The sequence below is a fragment of the Rhinopithecus bieti genome, unplaced genomic scaffold (genome assembly GCF_001698545.2).
Source record: "Rhinopithecus bieti isolate Rb0 unplaced genomic scaffold, ASM169854v2 scaffold_26428, whole genome shotgun sequence".
In the NCBI taxonomy this organism is placed as follows: Eukaryota; Metazoa; Chordata; class Mammalia; order Primates; family Cercopithecidae; genus Rhinopithecus; species Rhinopithecus bieti.
Window position 1 is genome coordinate 29,760 of NW_016811745.1, and position 19,804 is coordinate 49,563.

The following is a 19,804-nucleotide window of genomic DNA, read 5'->3' on the forward strand; positions in this document are numbered from 1 at the left end:
TTTTTTTTTTTTTTTTTTTTAGATGGAGTCTTGCTCTGTCACCCAGGCTGGAGTGCAGTCATGTGATCTCAGCTCACTGCAAGCTTCACCTCCCAGGTTCACGCCATTCTCCTGACTCAGCCTCCCGAGTAATTGGGACTCCAGGTGCCCACCACCATGCCTGGCATTTTTTTTTTTTTTTTTTTTGTATTTTTAGTAGAGATGGGGTATCACCATGTTAGCCAGGGTGGTCTCAATCTCCTGATCTTGTGATCTGCCTGCCTCGGCCTCCCAAAGTGCTGGGATAACAGGCGTGAGATACCACACCTGGCCCAGTTAATCAATTTTTAACAAGGTGTCAGATGATTCATTGGGGAAAAACAGTATTTTCAACAAATGGTGCTGGAACAACTAGATCCACCAGCAAAATAATAAATGTGGACCCCTACCTCACACCACATACAAAACTCAAAATGGATTAAAGTCCTAAATAGAAAAGCTAAAGTCATAAAACTTTTAGAAGAAAACATAGGTATAAATTTTGGGTTAGGCAGTGGTTCTTAGATATGACACAAATTACAAGCAATTAGTTAAAAAATAGTGATAATTTACTCTGACCTATTGTAAAGAAAAGCAATAATTTCAAAGCTACTGCCAGATCTTTTGTGTCACTGAAAAGTATCCACCAGCAGTAGACGGTCCCATTGTCCGTGTTGTTTCAAATGCTCTAGCTTGCATAGTCTGAAATCCAGAGAATGAATAATAGGAAAACTGATTCTCTCAGCATAATCCTGTACAGTCCCATTGTTTTTTGTTTGTTTGTTTTTTGAGACGGAGTCTCACTCTGTTGCCCAGGCTGGAGTGCAGTAGCACAATCTCAGTTCACTGCAACCTCCACCTCCTGGCTTCAAGCAATTCTCCTGCCTCACCTTCCCAAGTAGCTGGGATTACAGGCACATGCCACCATGCCCAGCTAATTTTTTTTTGTAGTTTTAGTAGAGATGGGGTTTCACCATTCTGGCCAGGCTGGTCTCGAACTCTGACCTCTTCATCCACCTGCCTTGGCCTCCCGAAGTGCTGGGATTAAAGGCGTGAGCTACCACGCCTGGCCCATTCTGTTAAGAGTAGGAAAATCTGTGTAGATTTATCTGTGCTTAGGAAAATGTTTGTCTTCCCTTACCTGAATCTGCATTGTCCCAGCACTGAGAAATGTTTGTCCTTGGAAAGTGTGTGTGTGCTTGGTTCAGTAAGTTACCAGAAAACTATAAAAAGAATTAAGATGAACATTTTCTTTGCATACTGTTGTAGAGACTTGAGGGACCTAGACTTGAGGTGCAAATGGGACATTTTTCCTGAACCTGCCCAGCAATTTATACTTAAAAACTCTGCTCTCTGAATGCTCAGGGAGACTGATTTGAGTAATAATAAAACTCCAGTCTCCCACACAGCTGGCTCTGCGTGAATTACTTTCTCTATTGCAATTTCCCTGCCTAGATGAATCGGCTCTTTCTAGGCAGCGGGCAAGGTGAACCCCTTGGGTGGTTATATTAGGACTTAATAAATTATTAAGAACCCTAGAGAGCCATTTTTTAAAATGGATTATGTCTATCAATACAGTATTACAAATTAAAATCAATAAAAATATAAATTTATTGAAAATAATCTATGTTTACATAAATAATGTCATTTCATGAATACAGCTATATTTTCTTTTTTTTTTTTTTTGAGACAGTCTTGCTCTGTCGCTCAGGTTGGAGTGCAGTGGTGCAATCTCAGCTCACTGCAACCTCCACCTCTTGAGTTCAAGCAATTCTCCTGCCTCAGCCTCCTGAGTAGCTGGCATCACAGGCACGTGCCACCACGCCTATCTAATTTTTGTATTTTTAGTAGAGATGGGGTTTTACCATGTTGGTCAGGCTGGTCTCAAACTCCTGACCTTGTGATCTGCCTACCTGGGCCTCCCAAAGTAGTGGGATTACAGAAGTCAGCCACTGCACCTGGCCTATAGCTGTATTTTCAAAAACAAAAGATTAGTGAGAAGAATGGCATTGTTTTAGATTGTTGTAAATCTCTTTTACACCTGGCTTAATAGAAGACTGTTGAGGTTTTTTTAATTTAATTTTTTATTTCCATAGGGTTTTAGGAAACATGGTATTTGGTTACATGAATAAGTTCTTTAGTGGTGATTTGTGAGATTTTGGTGCAACCATCACCAAGTAGTATACACTGAACCCAATTTGTAGTCTTTTTATCCCTCACCCCCTACCACCCTTTCCCTGAGTCCCCATAGTCCATTGGGTCATTCGCATCCTCATAGCTTAGCTCCCACTTATGAGTGAGAACATACGATGTTTTGTTTTCCATTCCTGAGTTACTTCACTTAGAATAATAGTCTTCAATCCCATCCAGGTTGCTGAAAATGCCATTAATTCATTCCTTTTTGTGACTGCGTATCATTCCATTCTATATATATATCACAGTTTCTTTCTTTTTTTTTGATATAGAGTTTTGCTCTTGTTGCCCAGGCTGGAGTACAGTGACGTGATCTCAGCTCACTGCAACCTTTGCCTCCCGGGTTCAAGCGATTCTCCTGCCTCAGCCTCCTGAGTAGCTGGGATGAAAGGTGCCCACCACCATGCCCAGCTAATATTTTGTATTTTTAGTAGAGACGAGGTTTCATCATGTTGGCCAGGCTGGTCTTGAACTCCTGACCTCGGGTGATCCACTCCCCTCAGCCCCCCAAAGTGCAGGGATTACAGGTGTGAACCACCGTGTCCGTCCGGAAGGATGCAACTTTTAAGACGGTAGAATTATATGATCTGATGACTGATTAGATGAAGCATGGAGGAGGGCAACAGTGTGCACAGTGATGCCTTTTTTTTTTCCTTTTTGAGACGGAGTCTTGCTCTGTCGCCCAGGCTGGAGTGCAGTGGCGCAATCTGGGCTCACTGCAAGCTCCGCCTCCCGGGTTCACGCCATTCTCCTGCCTCAGCCTCCTGAGTAGCTGGGACTACTACAGGCGCCCGCCACCGCGCCCGGCTAATTTTTTTGTATTTTTAGTAGAGAGGGGGTTTCACCGTGGTCTCGATCTCCTGACCTCGTGATCCGCCCGCCTGGGCCTCCCAAAGTGCTGGGATTACAGGCGTGAGCCATCGCGCCCAGCCACAGCGATGCCTTTTAATCACAGGCATTATAGGAGGGACAGGTTGGTAGGAGGAGACAACGGGTTTAGTTTTGGATTTACTGACCGGAGATGAGTGTTAGCTCTCTAGGTAGAGGTGTTCCGCAGGCAACTAGTGTTGCGGGATAAATCATAGACGGAAGAGACCGAGCAGAGTTCAGGAGAGCCTTTATTATTAAGGTGATCACCGGCTCAGTCGGACTAGGGTCCACAAAGTCTGAGCCCCGAATAAAGGGATCAATCACCTTTTAAGCAGTTTGTGGCGGGAGTTACGTGCTGCAGGAAGTGTACTTGCAGAAGCAAGAACAAAGGCAGTTACTGTTTTACATTTGTTACACCTTACATCCTTGGGAATACCTGCTTTTGTAACGCTTAACAGTTTTGTGACTTTACAGCAGCGCTAGGGAGGGAAGCAAGAACTCGCTGTGCCTCAAGGAATGTGAAACGATGGAACACAGATACGACTCTCCGTGCATAGAGGAGAAATAAGCAGTTAATGTTCTCTCTTAACCCAGGCTTCGGGGGGTGGGGGGGGGGGGGATATATTACATTCTACCTCAAGGGAAAGGATATACTTCTTGATTAATATACAATTCATTAATTTTCCTTTCACTGGCTATTCCTAATCATTCCCCCAGGGCCTTGCAGTTTTGTCTCATTCGCTGCTCTATCCCGTAGCTGAGCACAAAACCTAGTTCTTAACATTGATTAAATAAATCTGGTCAGGTGCTCCCGTGGGTGATTCTGGAAGGAGTTAAATTTGGTAGTCATGGGAGACGCTTCTGTGAAGCCATAGGAGCGAAGGTTGTGACGGCAGGACAGAACTCAGCTTCAGAATCTTTCTGGCCGCTAAACCTTCAGAGTAAGTGCCGTCCTTGGGGAATGCTGCCTCAAATGGCTCGCGACGTCCTACAGCATCTACATTTATTTTGGAAAATCTGTTTCCGTAAAACCTAGCATACTTAATCACCAACTTTTGTTAACTTTATGGTGGCATATTAATACCTGTCAGGTTGATTTTAGTAGGAGTGGGACGGGGCTGACCTCACCGTCCCACCCTTCGGTATAAGGCCGGTGTCTTCACGATCTCGCTTTTCACAACCCCAGCCCCTGAGGGCTTATTTGGAGCTGTCGGAGTCCCCAGGACGTGGCCCCGGAGCAGGGTGAGGTGCCACAGTTCGAGGTGTCACAGTTCCCCGCGCCCGGACAGGGGGCGGTGCTCACGCCACAGGCCCGGCTGACGCGATGTAGGCCGAGATCACCTCAGGCGCTCGCGGTGCAATCACAGAGAGCGCCGTAGCCGGTCGAACTCGCCCTGAGATCCCTCCGCTCAGTGCCTTCAACGCCGTGTCCTGGTGCGCCGCACCCGGGCATACAAAAACGGGTCGCCCGCGATTCTCAGGGATTGATCGCCTCTTCAGCTAAGTTCTCTTCCGTTCCCGTACCACTGTGCCACAGGCGCAGCCCGCTTCCTCAGGTCCCCTATCCCGCGCAAGAAGACCACGGCTTCACAGAGCGTTATTTAAGGGGCGTGGCCAGCGGAACATCCCGCCCCATTCTGTGACGCACGAGGTGGCGCGCGTGGGACCCGAGGGGTGGGGCTGGGTTTAGTAGGAAACCTGGGGGCCGGGGCCGCCTTGGACGACCATTTGCCAGCTTCTCTCGCTCCGTCCATTAGGAGGAGCGGTGGCGACCTCGGCCTTCAGTGTCTTCGGCAGAGTGAAATGGCGGCGGCGGCCGGGATGTTGCTGGGCTTGCTGCAGGCGGGTGGGTCGGTGCTGGGCCAGGCGATGGAGAAGGTGACAGGCGGCAACCTTCTGTCCATGCTGCTGATCGCCTGCGCCTTCACCCTCAGCTTGGTCTACCTGTTCCGTCTCGCAGCCGGCCACCTGGTCCAGCTGCCCGCAGGGGCGGTACGTACATTCTTTAGGGTCCGAGTGGGGCGCGCGCCGCAGCTGAGGCGGCCGAAGGGCTGGCGTGGGCGGCTTCGTGGCCCCTACTGGCTCAGTGCTCTGGCTGGAAGGCACCTGGGGGCGACTGCAGCATGCTTGGCGTGGCTGTGGTGGCAGGCGCGCTGGTGGCTGGAGTAGTGGCTGCGGCGGCGGCACTGCTGCTGGTGGCGCCGGCTGTGGCGCCCGCCGTTACCTTGTGATGGGAGGCGTTGCTGGCCTCCCCGGCTGTGTATCTGATCCTGGACGGGGTCGTGGTTGCGGCATTTGTGGTTGTAGCGGTGGCTGTACTGACCGCGGCAGTGGTGCTCCTAGTGGCGGTGGCTGGATTGGCGGCTGTGGGTTTGAACGACCCTGTGGTCGTTGGGGCCCTTGGTGGGGGTCTTGATGGCGATGCTGTTGGCAGCTGGCCCGTCATCCTGGAGGCTGCCCTGTGTGGTTCAGGGTTTTTTGGGCTGTAGTAGTGCCCCATATTAAGGAGGATGTGTAGAGTGTGATAGTGGGAGTGACTGGAGTATGGTAAGGGCCTTCCTCCGATGCTAATAATATAACAGTTTCTCGGCCAGACGCGGTGGCTCATGCCTGCCATCCCAGCACTTTGGGAGGCCGAGGCGGGTGCATCGGGTGGATCACCTGAGGTCAGGAGTTCCAGATGAGCCAGGCCAATATGGTGAAACACTATCTCTACTAAAATGCAAAAAACAAAACAAAACAAAAATTAGCTGAATGTGGTGGCGCACGCCTGTGGTCCCAGCTGCCTGGGAAGCTGAGGCCCGAGAATCGCCTGAACCCAGGAGGCGGAGGTTGCAGTAAGCCGAGATCGCGCCACTGGACTCCAGCATTGGCGATAGCGTGAAACTCCGTCTCAGAAAAAAAAAAAAATCATTTTCTCCAATTTAACAGCTTTATTAACCTAGCTTTCAACCTCCTAAATGTTATTTGATGGATGCACCCTTTACAGTCAGCAATAAGTAGTAGCTTTTGAAAACTATCCTTTTACTGACAATGCAATGTACAAACTTTTGGCCAAGTAGCTTTTAAAATAATTTTTGTTTGAACCATACCAGGCATAAGACAGAGATATTTATTTATTTATTTATTTATTTCCTACACATGGGATTTTTAAGGAAGTGATATTTGTCTCTGGGAAGACAAAGTTACTTTTACTGTTTAAAGATAGTTCTGTTAGCTGAGGAGTACTGTGAGGTTGTGGGGCTCCTTTCTGTTTGAGACCACCAGAGAATTGAGGAGTATTACCTTTTTTCAGTATTGTAAGTTTGATTTTCGGGATACTTAATGTTGTAATCTGCAGGTTTCATTTTGTGGCATCTAAAGAACCTTTTATGAAGAATGCTAGAGTTCTTGCTAGAGCTGATCTACTCTCTAAAATCAGTGACTCTAGTTCACTTGCAGTGAGAGAAGCTGAGATGGATTGTTTACTGAGAAATAAATGTAGCTTCTTAAACATTTCCCTTTCTATACCACAAGTTACTGTTTGTTTTTTTTGATACCTTCTTTAAGCAAGTATCTGGGACTAAAATTGTGAGTAGTAGAAGAAGTAAGTAGTGAAGAAATAATATAGTGGGCCCTCTGGGGACACGAATTCCACATTTGGGAATTCAACCAAGTGTAGATCTAAAATACTTGGGGGAAAAACCCCAATACAAAATAACACAACAATAAAAAATAATACAAATTAAAAAACACAGTTTAACAATTATTTACATAGCTGTTACATTGTATAAGGTATTGTAAATAATATAGAAATGGTTTAAGGTATATGAGAGGATGTGCATAGGTTATATGCAAATACCTTGCCATTTTATATAAGGGACTTGAGGATCCCTGGATACAAATCTGTGAGGGGGTCCTGGAACCAGTTCCCCACAAATGGCAAAGGACAACTGTAGTTTGACCTTTTTGGTTTTTTGCTATTAATGGTTAGAAAAGTTGCCTGGAGACACCAATAATAAATGGCCATTTTCTGGACAGTGTCCATCATTTAAAGTTACAGTGCCTTAGTGTTTATCTAGTCGTTTATTTTACACCTTGTTTTGAGTTTCTGTTCATTTCTACAATAGCTACTCTCTTAAGGTATTTGCGATTTGGCTGTTCTCAAGTTACTTCTGATGCTTCCTTTTTTTTTTGGAAACTTTTTTTTAAAACTCTTAATAGCTATTTTGTTTAATAGTTTGGTCATGAAATGAAACTGGATTTCTCTCTTGAAATGAAGCGAGAACTGAATTTATTATTTTTTCTCTTGTAGAAAAGTCCTCCATACATTTTCTCCCCGATTCCATTCCTTGGGCATGCCATAGCATTTGGGAAAAGTCCAGTTGAATTTCTAGAAAATGCATATGAGAAGGTAAGTCTTCCAAATAATTAGAGGGGAAAAAAAAACCAAACAAAACTAGAGAAGTGCTTTTAAACTTTTTTTTTTAAAAGTGGCAGAACATTTAAAAACATTGTAATTGTATATGTATCTTCAGTATGGGAAACAAAATGGAAACTGCTCTGGTTTAAGAGATGGTGTCTTACAGGTACCTATGGTTTTAGCTTTTCCCATGTCCTGGGGTCATCTTTGAGACACCACTGAGGAACCCTGTAGTTCTGGCAACTATGGTTTAAAAGCCACTGTTCTGAGTTTTCTATTCACTTATTGTTGTTAAAATTGATATTAATTAACCCTCATTTTTCTTTACCATGCATCTGTGGGATTTTCTAACCTGTTCTATACATCTTCTATGATTTCACTGTCCACTTGGATGACTCACATGACAGCGTAGCTACTCAATTCTTTGCCCGTCTTCTCTCTAATGAGCTTTCCTGTGCCAGTTAAGCCATTTACTTCACCGTCTCACTTTGGACTTCTCACTCTTAACTGTTTCACCTTCACAGTATTAATTTAGATATCCTATTCTTAGACCATACCTTCTCCTGGTTTGCTTGTGCAACTCCTTAAATTATAACTATTCTTTGACCTCGTTGGATCTTGCATTCCATTTACTTTCTCCTGATCCATCAGCCTTCATTCTTCACTTTCCTTTTTCCACTTTGGGTCCATGGCATGTCGTTTCCATTACACTCTTGCCAATACTATACTTTAAATTTCCTAAACCCTGCATCTTTTCATTGTGTTCAGCTGGCAGAAGTCACCCTCGGAGGCAGCCAGTTATTGTCTCCCTCAGCACCAGATTAGTTTCTTCTTGATTTTATGATTGCCTACCTTAATGATATTTGAACACTGCTCCACAGTCCTATTATGTTCTTGTGATTGGGCCTACTTTTCTGCTTATTACAATGACTAATTCAAACCTTCACTTTTCTAAACTTCTGAATCTTTCTACCTCTCCATTAAAGCAGATGATTTTTTCTCCTGTTTAGGAGACAATGATTAAAAACATTGATTTAGGAGACAATGATTAAAACCATTTAAAGGAAACTTCCTCATTTTCTCAATTTCAAATATGCAAACCTACTTGTATTTATATAGTAATCCTATTCTCTTTTCTTCCTATCACAGTAATAATTATAAAACACTTACTTTATGCCAGTACTTAGTGCTTTACAAAGATCATCTCACTGAAGCTGCACAGAAACCCTTTCAGGTATATTTGTTTTATAGATGACGAAACTGAGAAGCAGAGAGGATATATAATTTCTTCTTGGATTCACTGCTAGACAGTGGCCAGCCAGGATTTACACATGGTCTGATTTCTGAGCCTATACTTTTATTAACGATAACAGTAGTGGAAAACAAGTCATTAAGGTGCTAAGTAAGCCAAGGTACTCTTCTCTGCCCTGTATATGAAATTTGTATATAATTTTATATACAAATATATACAAGTATATAAAATTTGACAGCAGCTCTGTGAAGAACTGCTATTATTATTATTACCGTTGTATAGGTGAGAGAAACTAAACACAGAGATATTAAGTTCTCTGACTACAGGACCAAAGTCATACAGCAAATAGGTGGAGGAGCTGGGATTTGAACACAGACAGTCTGGTTCACTGTGTTCTACCACTTTGATTTTATTACAACTATATTTTGCCTCTTATTGGAGGCTGAACTCTCCATCCCTCTTTTGTCTTAGGAACTTTTTACTTTTATTTGTTTTCTCAGTGTATTGTTGACTTCTCTTTCAACGGCATCTTTCCTTTTCTCTGAAAATTCTTGTCACCCATTTAAAAACTTCCTTAAAATGGCTTGTGAGGCTCTGTGAGGTCTAGCACTGCCTTGTGCTCAACTCTCATCTTCTCCTTTCTCTTTCTCTTACCTTTAGGGCCTTTGTGTATGTTTAGCTACCAAACTAACTCCTCATTCTTCTGGTCTGAACCCAGTTGTCTTTTCCTCTGTTAGGTCTCCCTTTTTTAGATTCTCTCATCACAGAGTTGCTTTCCTTTCTGAATACTTGTCACATTTGCAGTTTTACGTTTGTTAATGTGATTATTTGATTAATTTGTATTTTTTCCAATAGACTAAGCTTGGTGAGTTGGGGACAGTATTTTTGTTCATGATTATACCCCCAGAGTCTAGTCTTCAATAATAATCAGAAAACTGCAAGGGGAAGCATTTAACATCTAACCAAATTAATATAAAGTAAAAAAATGAAGTCATTTAGTATAGGTGAGATAGTGCTAAAATAGATAAATAAACTTTTAGTGTCTTCACATAGCAGGTACTATAGAAAAGGTCAAAATCTTTGGTTAGTCTTGTAAAATTTGTTTTTAAACAAAGGAAAAGAAAAGTCTGTATTTTCAGAGGTGTTCATCACAGAATTAGCTGTAATAACTAAAGAAAACCCTGATGTCCAATAATTAAAGAATAGTCAGTAAATTAACATTGTGATATTTATATAGACAATAGAAAATATTGTCAATATAAACTGAAAAAAGCATAATTAACAGTTATATTTGTACTACATTTGCAACTAAATGAACATAATTATAAATTTGGACAAAGACAGGAATGAGGAGTATGGCAAGATGAAAAGAATTGCTTTAAGGTTTATATATGTTTTTATTTTTTCAATAATGCATTGTTTTGTGATTTTAAAGTTATTGTCTTAGTGTTGCATGTTTTTTGTAACATCACCATGTGTACTTTTCTCTTTTTAGTATGGACCTGTATTTAGTTTTACCATGGTAGGCAAGACATTTACTTACCTTCTGGGGAGTGATGCTGCTGCACTGCTTTTTAATAGTAAAAATGAAGACCTGAATGCAGAAGATGTCTACAGTCGCCTGACAACACCTGTGTTTGGGAAGGGAGTTGCATACGATGTGCCTAATCCAGTAGGTGACACTGTTATACCATGAACAAAGACAAATCTATACTTCAGTAGTTATAGCTAATAGTGAGACATTATACATTTAAAATGTAGAAATAGCCAGGCATGGTGGCTTATGTCTGTAATCCCAGCACTTTGGGAGGCCGAGGTGGGTGGATCACTTGAGGTCAGGAGTTCGAGACCAGCCTGGTCAACATGGCGAAACCCCGTCTCTACTAAAAATACAAAAATTAGCTGGGGCTGGTGGTGCATACCTGTAATCCCAGCTACTTGGGAGGCTGAGGCATGAGAATCGCTTGAACTTGGGAGGTGGAGGTTGCAGTGAGCTGTGCAGTGAGATCACACCACTGCACTTTAGCCTTGGCAACAGAGTAAGACTCTGTCTGAAAAACAAAAAAACACACCTACCTACCCACCCACCCATCCACCCCCACACACACACACACCCATCCACTGACAAAGAAACCAACCAAACAAAAATATAATACAATGTAGAACTGGTTTATTTACTTGGTTCAAAAGTCTGAAGAAGGGCCGGGCGCGGTGGCTCAAGCCTGTAATCCCAGCACTTTGGGAGGCCGAGACGGGCGGATCACGAGGTCGGGAGATCGAGACCATCCTGGCTAACACGGTGAAACCCCGTCTCTACTAAAATACAAAAAAACTAGCCGGGCGAGGTGGCGGGCGCCTGTAGTCCCAGCTACTCGGGAGGCTGAGGCAGGAGAATGGCGTGAACCCGGGAGGCGGAGCTTGCAGTGAGCTGAGATCCGGCCACTGCACTCCAGCCTGGATGACAGAGCGAGACTCCGTCCCAAAAAAAAAAAAAGTCTGAAGAATCGTGAGAAGAAAGGCCATGGATAACTGATAAGTAATGGGTATTTTGTTTTATAGTTGCTGTCATGGCTAAACAATATTAAAGGGCTTCCTGTATAAATAATGGAATCAGTGATAACTTAGCATATTGGGATTTAATATGAAAGGGTTATAAGACAGTCCTGTTATTTCATCAAAAGGACTTCCTACCTACCCATTCCTGCCTGAAATTCTAACATAAGAGCTGTTTAGAGATTACTGACTTTAGAAGTCCTCTTTTAATGCAACTACTTCAGGTGTGGGGTACATCTATGTGTATGTTTTACCCTCAAAAGCCAAATATGAAATTGTTTTAAGTTGATATAGAACACAAATCAGACAATTGGCCCCAAAGCTTGGTGTGGGCTCTGGCTGTGAATGTAACACACATTAGCCAGTATCCTACTATAGCAGTTAAGAGTTAACATTAAATCTTGTTTGTAGTGATGGGGAATGAGGGAATGAATGGTTCTCCTTGAGCCCAAAAAAGAGGGCCCTGGAAAATCCCTCTGCTCAGATATTCATTTAGACTCCATTCATTTAGAGTCATATATATTTATTCTTTTAGACTCTTAAAATGTAAATGCCCAAAGTGTTAAAACCACTAGTTGTGTTAGTGTTACATAGGTATAATAACCTAAATGGATTTTGTGATAAAACAAAAATGTGTTTTAGTGCTGTATCCCCTTTTTGAATTTTTTTGAAGGTTTTCTTGGAGCAGAAGAAAATGTTAAAAAGTGGCCTTAACATTGCCCACTTTAAACAGCATGTTTCTATAATTGAAAAAGAAACAAAGGAATACTTTCAGAGTTGGGGAGAAAGTGGAGAAAAAAGTAAGCAAAATGTTTTTTGTTTATCTTCACATTTCTACTTCTCTGTGAATAGAAAAGTAGAGTATATATATGTGTAGTGTATAAAAAACAAATTACAGTGTATGTAAAACTACCTTGGATTTATGGGAGGGATATGTAATGATTACCATGAAGTTGTAACTGAGAATCCAGCTTTTATACTGGGCTGCAGTTAAGTATTGCCTTCAGAGGCAATTGCTGTGCCCATAGTAGGAAGCAACATCTGCCCACAGGGCGGCAGGACCCAGGGCAGCAGGTCACTACATTCTGGGTCTGGCCTTTGCCAGAATCTTCTGGAAGAGGTCCAGAATCTTTGTTTTTGGTGTACTTAAGTTGATATGATATATATTCTAATCATATAAGAAATTGATGTATAAATTAGAATGCCAGTGTAATAATGCATGTGAGACTTATAATTACAGCAGCAAGAAATCCAGAATATTTACTGATATTCTCTTTATTGACAAATATAATTGGAAAGCCAAATGATCATTGAAAGTTCATTTAGTGAATGTGGAATTAACAGGAAATTAATTGGATAATTTTTGTGAGTTGAATGTCATCAAATTATGCTTGTTTGGTGCATTTGTCTCCAGTGTTGGGATATACTAATTGGTGATTATAGTTTTCTTTTGTATATGACTAGCAATTCCATTTTAGTCCTGATCTTCCTACTTTTAACCTGGGAAATAATCTGATCTTTGGCTACTGTTCCTTGGGAAGTAACTTATTATTGTCATATGCACTATAAATAACATTTTTCTGCTTTTGTTATTGTGACCTGAAAGTCAAATAACCACATTTATTCTTTTTATGATGAAGTGCTCATGAGTGAGGTTTTGAGATGTGTTTCTGGGATCTGTTTTGGCTGTTCAGAGGGACAGGGTACTTCCTATTGTTTGGTTTATTGCCCCTCTTTATAAGTTGTACATAGTCACATGTCTGTCTACAGACTTTTTTTGATGATATCAATAGGATCTTGTTTGTTATTGAGCTCTGTTTTTATTCTCAATTTTCTTTCACTTTTTGGAAATAGTAATGAGAATAATCTTTTTTTCTCCCTAGATGTGTTTGAAGCTCTTTCTGAGCTCATAATTTTAACAGCTAGCCATTGTTTGCATGGAAAGGAAATCAGAAGTCAACTCAATGAAAAGGTGGCACAACTGTATGCAGATTTGGATGGAGGTTTCAGCCATGCAGCCTGGCTGTTACCAGGTTGGCTGCCTTTGCCTAGTTTCAGGTATGGATAAAGAAGATACTACACTTGGTTATTTAACTTTGTATAATTATTGTAGTGTTGGTATGCTTTGCCTTAACAAAGATAAAATTAAACAAGAAAACATACAAAATGGGTAAGATTATGAGCCCCCTGTCTTCTATAAGAATTCAAGACAAGTTTTCTTTATATAGTGAGCTCATTTAAAGTAAGTTTCAGTTTATTACAAAGGTGACTTATTGTCTGTCTAGTCTAATATTTTATTTATGTTTTTGTTTTTGAGATGGTGTCTTGCTCTGTTGCCCTGGCTGTAGTGCAGTGGTATGATCTCGGCTCACTGCAGTCTCTGCCTCCTCTGTTCAAGCGATTCTCCTGCCTCATCCTCCCGAGGAGCTGGGACCACAGGCATGCGCCACCATGCCCAACTGATTTTTGTATTTTTAGTAGAGACAGGGTTTCATCATGTTGGCCAGGCTGGTTTCGAACTCCTGACCTCAGGTGATCCATCTGCCTCAGCCTCCCGAAGTGTTGGGATTATAAGCATGAGCCCCTGAGCCCAGCCTAGTTTAAAACCTGCTTACCTCACATATTCCTTATCCTCAGGAAAGTCTCTGAACTATACCTAAAAGTGATACAGCCCTTCTCTAAGCACTTGTTTGACATCTTTGGTGGCTTTTTATTTTATTGTGAAGTTTCTTTGTTTTGAATATTTGTGCCTTTATTTAATTTTCTGTTTCTTAAGGACAGGGACTGCCTCTGATATAAAGAAATATTGCTTTTAGGACGTGATCTATAGCTTAGTGCTTAGTGTTTTGCGTATTAGTAGGCTTTCTATACTTTTGTTGATTCATTTGTGTTTAGGTGTTTAGGTGACAGATGGGAGGAGATAGATTGCTAGTCCCTTTTCCTTCTATTTCTGTCCCCTATATCCAGTTACAGATTAGAAGAGGGGTGGGAGTAAAAGGAAGAGCCAGGAGAGATTCTCTAAAGTTCTCTGGAACTCATCATACCTTATAATTGCAAGTAGCTTTGCAGTTTCAAAATGTTTTAATATATATTATATTAGAACACCCAGCACAGCCCTGGGCCCATAGTGGGTTCTCCATAAATGTGCATTTCTTTTTTTTTTTTTTTTTTGAGATGGAGTCTCACTCTGTTGTCCAGGCTGGAGTGCAGTGGTGCTATCTCGGCTCACTGCAAGCTCCACCTCCTGGGTTCATGCCATTCTCCTGGCTCAGCTTCCCGAGTATCTGGGACTACAGGTGCCCGCCACCACACCTGGCTAATTTTTTTGTATTATTAATAGAGATGGGGTTTCACTGTGTTGGCCAGGATGGTCTCGATCTCCTGACCTCATGATCTGCCTGCCTCGGCCTCCCAAAGTGCTGGGATTACAGGCATGAGCCACAGTGCCTGGCCCATAAATGTGCATTTCTACCTGCCTGTTTCTACCTGCTGTGTCTCTTGGATGAAGTCAGAGCTTGTTATATTAAGCCCTTTACATTCTGGCCCAGTCTTTCTTTCTTTTACTCATATCGACTAATTTAACCAGATTATTCTATTCACCTTCTTAAACAGGCCTATGTTTTCCTGGTTTGACTGTATTCATATGGTTAAGCTCTAACCTCTTCTGTACACATGGTCTCAGTCGATTCTCAATAACAGAATAACAGTCTTGTAAATGAAACAGTGTAGGAGTTTTTATTAGAAGGCTTGATTTAAGAGGGGACTTGGGAGTCAGATTGCCTAGTTTAAAATTCAAGCTCCAATGTTTGCTTTCTGTGTGATCTTATGCAGCTAGCTATAACTTGAGGTTAATGTATGTACCTCACAGGAAGATAAAAGTGAGTAATTCATGTAAAATACTTAACATGATACCTGCTACATAATGAACATATTATTTAAAGGTAAAATTTAGGAGTTGAAGTTTGTTTTCTGAATCTGCTAGTATTTTCACCCCCTACAAAAAACTGTTGTATTAGAAAGTGAAAAGTAGAATCAGATTCCATAGAAGAACCAGAGTGACTCTCCTACTTTGACTTGATTTGGTATTAAAATTGGAATTTTATGTTAATTTAAGAGTATTCTACTTTCTGTTGAACTGGAAAATACTCCTAAAGGAATTTCTTCCTTGTTTAAGCCTTTAGTTTGAACATAGGTAATATGTTAAGAATCTGAGATATATATGTTAAATAAAGCACAGTTCTTGCCCTTAGGGACTATGGACATTTTTAACAATGTAAGATTTTCATGACTTCCAATATGTTCCTGGTTCTGATTTTTTTGTCAATTATTTTAGAGTCATTAAAGTTGGTTAAATAAGGTGCTTTATGCTAGGTCCTGGTTTTCAAAATGAATTTGATCCTAGAAGGTTATTTCTTTATTTAAAAAAAATCATCTTTATCTTTTAATTACAGACGCAGGGACAGAGCTCATCGGGAAATCAAGGATATTTTCTATAAGGCAATCCAGAAACGCAGACAGTCTCAAGAAAAAATTGATGACATTCTGCAAACTTTACTAGATGCTACATACAAGTAAGTGCTATTCAGATAACATATTAAGCTGAAGCAGGAAATTACACATTAAAACACAATTAAGTAATATTTCCAGTTAAAAAACAGTGTTGCTGGCAAAATAAGTTGGTAGCTACGATCCTTGGACTTTTTAAATTGTTGAGATGTAAACTATCGGCATCTGTATCTTACTGTAATCCCAGTGACTGGGTATGGTAAAAGTTTGCTAATGAACTATAATGGAGTCTTTTGTAATCGAAATCGTTTTGTGCTGGTCTATCTCTTCCCTAAGAGAAAAAAATTCTGACTTGTGATAGTCAAATATAAGAGACTATTATACCTGAAAAATGTATTCATTATGACACTTTATTTAAAGGTTGAGGCATGAAATGTATCTGCCAAAATGTTAAATTTGTGTGTTTGGTTCATTCCTTAGGGATGGGCGTCCTTTGACTGACGATGAAGTAGCAGGGATGCTTATTGGACTACTCTTGGCAGGGCAGCATACATCCTCAACTACTAGTGCTTGGATGGGCTTCTTTTTGGCCAGAGACAAAACACTTCAAGAAAAATGTTATTTAGAACAGAAAACCGTCTGTGGAGAGAATCTGCCTCCTTTAACTTATGACCAGGTTTGTTGGATTTTTCAGTTTCATTGCTGCCTTATGACTTTGAGTATCTGTGGCTAATTTTTGAAAGGGACAATTTGAGATTTTCTATGTACTATAGCTTAAACTGATCCGCTTCTCTATTTTTAGCAAATTCCCCATAACCTTACCTAAAATATCTTAATGTTACTGCTTCTTGCCATAACATGAGCAGAGACTTCTAAAAGTAGTAATAGTAGTAATGAGGACTAGATATTTACAAACACTATATGCAGCTTGCTGGGGTGGAAAGGAAGAGAGGACAACTCACTGCACAACCTGACATTCCATCTTGGAAGCAAACCTTGTTGATATCATCTTCCTGTTATCTTTTGTGTTTTTGGTCCTATATTAATATGGTGTATTACACTGATTTTCAGATGTTAATTGTATTCCTGGGATAAATCCTACTTTGTCATGGTGCATAGTTCTTTTTATATGTTACTGCATTCAGTTTGCTGGTGTTTTGTTGAGGATTTTTGCATCCATATTCATAAGGGATATTGATCTCTAGTTTCACTGTGATGTCTTTGGCTGGTTTTGATATCAGGATCATTCTGGTCTCATAGAATGAATTTGGAAGTATTCTTTTTTTCTTCTGATTTTTGGAAGAGTTTGTGGATGATTGGTGTCAGTCCTTTTTTTTACATATTTGCTAAAAGTCAGTGAAATCATCTAGGTCTGTGCTTTTCTTTCTGGGAAGACTTTACTCACTAATTCAATTTATTTGTGACAGATTTATTCAGATATTCCATTTCTTCTTATGTCAGTTTCAGTAGTTTATATCTCTAGGAATTTGTCCATTTCATCTAGGTTACCTAATTTGTTGGCATACAGTTGTTCATAGTATTCTCATAATCCCTTTTGTTTCTGTAAGCTCAGTATTGATATCTCAACACTCATTCTTGTTTTTAGTAACTTTTAAAATAACAGCTTAATTGATATATTTACATACCATAAATCCATCCATTTAAAATCTACACTTTGTGGTTTTTAGCATATTCAGAGTTGGGAAACCATCATCATAATTTAATTTTAGAACATTTACGTCACTCCCAAAAGAGAGCCAGTACCCATTAGCAGACATGCTTCATTCTTCCTGACTCCTGCCCCTGGCAACCATTAATCTCTTTTTGCCTCTATGAGTTTGCCTATTCTGGATATTTCATATAAATGGGATCATACAATATGTAGTCTTTTGTGACTAGCTTGTTTCACTTAGCATGTTACCAGGGTTCATCCATGTTGTAGCATGTATCATTACTTCAGTCTTTGTTATTACCAATAATACTTCATTATATGGATATACCACATTTTGTTTATTCATCAGTTGATGGACATTTGGGTTGTTTCCACCTTTTAAATTATTATGAATAATGCCGCTCTAAACATTTTTTGTATACTGTATATTTGTATTTGTATACTGATTTTATGTGGACATGTATTTTCAATTTTGTGGGGGTCATACCTAGGAGTAGAATTGCTGGATCATAAGATAACTTTGAAGAACTGCCACACTGTTTTTAAAAGTGGCTGCACCACTTTCAAATCTCAATAAACAGTGTATGTTGGTCCTGACTTCACCCCCTCACCAAACTTGTTAACTTGATTTTTTTGTTATAGTAGGTGTGAAGTGGTACTTTTTTTTGTTTGTTTTTGTTTTTTTGAGACAAGAGTCTTGGTGAGATGCCCAGACTTGAGTGCAATGGCACCATCTTGGCTCACTGCAACCTCAGCTTCCCGGGTTCAAGCTATTTTCCTGCCTCAGCCTCCCAAGTAGCTGGGTGCACACCACCACACCTGGCTAATTTTTGTATTTTTAGTAGAGATGAGGTTTCACCATATTGGCCAGGCTGGTCTCGAACTCCTGACCTCAAGTCATGCGCCTGCCTTGGCCTCCCAAAGTGCTGGGATTACAGGCGTGAACCACCGTGCCCAGTTGGTATTTTGTTTTGATTTTTCATTTTCCTGGTGACTAGTGATGTTGAATGTCTTATGATGTGCTCTTTGGCTTTGGTATATCTTCTCTGGAGAAATGTCTGCTCACATCCTGTTCCCATTTTTAAAATGAGTTGTCTTTTTATTATTGAGTTGTAAGAGTTCATGTATTTTTTTTTTAATGTGCTTTTGGTGTCGGAGAAACCAGTACCTAATCAAAGTGTATGAAGATTTATTTCTGTGTATTCTTCTTAGTGTTTTGTAGTTTCATGTCTTACATTTAGGTCTTTGATCGGTTTTGAATTAATTTATGTATATGGTGTGAGGTTATCATTCTTTTGCATGTGGTTATCCAGTTGTCCCACACTGTTTGTTGAAAAGACTATTTTTTCTGCGTTGAATTGTCTTTGTAAAAAATTCTATTATAGCCAGGCGCAGTGGCACATGCCTGTATTCTCAGCTACTGAGAAGCTGAGATGGGAAGGTCACTTGAGCCCAGGACTTGGGGTCCAGCCTGGGCAACATAGTGAGACCCTGTCTGTAAAAAAAAAAATATGTTTTAAAAAGCCTCTTGACCATAAATTTAAGGCTTTATTTCTGGACTCAGTTCTATTCCATTGATATGTTTAATCTGGTGCCATTACAGTAGTTTTGTAATAAGTTTTGAATTCGGGAGTGTGAGTCCTCTGACTTTGTCCTTTTCAAGGCTGTTTATCTACTCTAGTCCCTTTAATTTCCATATGAATTTTGGGGTCAGTGTGTCAATTTCTGCAAAGAAGCTAACTGAGATTTTTGACAATGTTTGCATTGTATTGCTATGTTAATTTGGGAGCATTGCTATCTTAACAATTTCAGTCTTTACATCTATGAACATGGGATGTCTTTCTATTATTTTAGTTCTTTAATTTCTTTCAACAGTGTTTTGCAGTTTTTGGTGCACAATGTTTAAACTTCTCTTATTAAATGTATTCTTAAATATTTTATTATTATTATTATTATTATTTTGATGTTATTCTTTCTTCTGCCAGTTCAAATCTGCTGTTGATTCCCTCAGGTGAATTTTCATTTCAGTTCTCATACTTCTTCAGTTCTTGAATTTCTATTTGGTTTTCTAAAAAAAAAATTGTTGATATTCTCTATTTTACTAGCGATAACTAGGCATATTTTACTATAATTCTTTGAACCCATTTATAATAGCTGATTTAAATCATTATCTAGTAAGTCCAACATCTGGGCTTCTTCGTTTCTATTAAACTGCTTTCTTTTTCTATGCACTGGCCATACTTTCCTGTTTTGGTGTGTTTTTTGTAAGCTTTTGTTGAAAACTACATTTAAAATAATGTAACTGGGGAAATCAGATGCCCTCCTCCCTGGGTTTATT

The 19,804-nt window shown here is 40.3% G+C and overlaps 1 protein-coding gene across 5 annotated transcripts in view; it reads left to right on the forward strand.

Moving 5' to 3' along the window:
* Window positions 1-4,210: 4,210 nt before the first annotated feature.
* Window positions 4,211-19,804, forward strand: part of CYP51A1 (cytochrome P450 family 51 subfamily A member 1) — a 46,758-nt gene continuing 31,164 nt past the window's right edge. Inside the window, exons 1-7 of one of the 5 annotated variants that reach the window (XM_017894949.1) lie at window positions 4,211-4,323; window positions 7,376-7,474; window positions 10,231-10,407; window positions 11,962-12,088; window positions 13,172-13,346; window positions 15,740-15,859; window positions 16,275-16,470. In XM_017894949.1, coding sequence (XP_017750438.1) covers window positions 10,255-10,407; window positions 11,962-12,088; window positions 13,172-13,346; window positions 15,740-15,859; window positions 16,275-16,470 — 771 coding nt within the window. In that variant the 5' untranslated portion in view covers window positions 4,211-4,323; window positions 7,376-7,474; window positions 10,231-10,254. The other 4 variants (XM_017894948.1, XM_017894946.1, XM_017894945.1 and 1 more) reach the window with 4 other exon arrangements.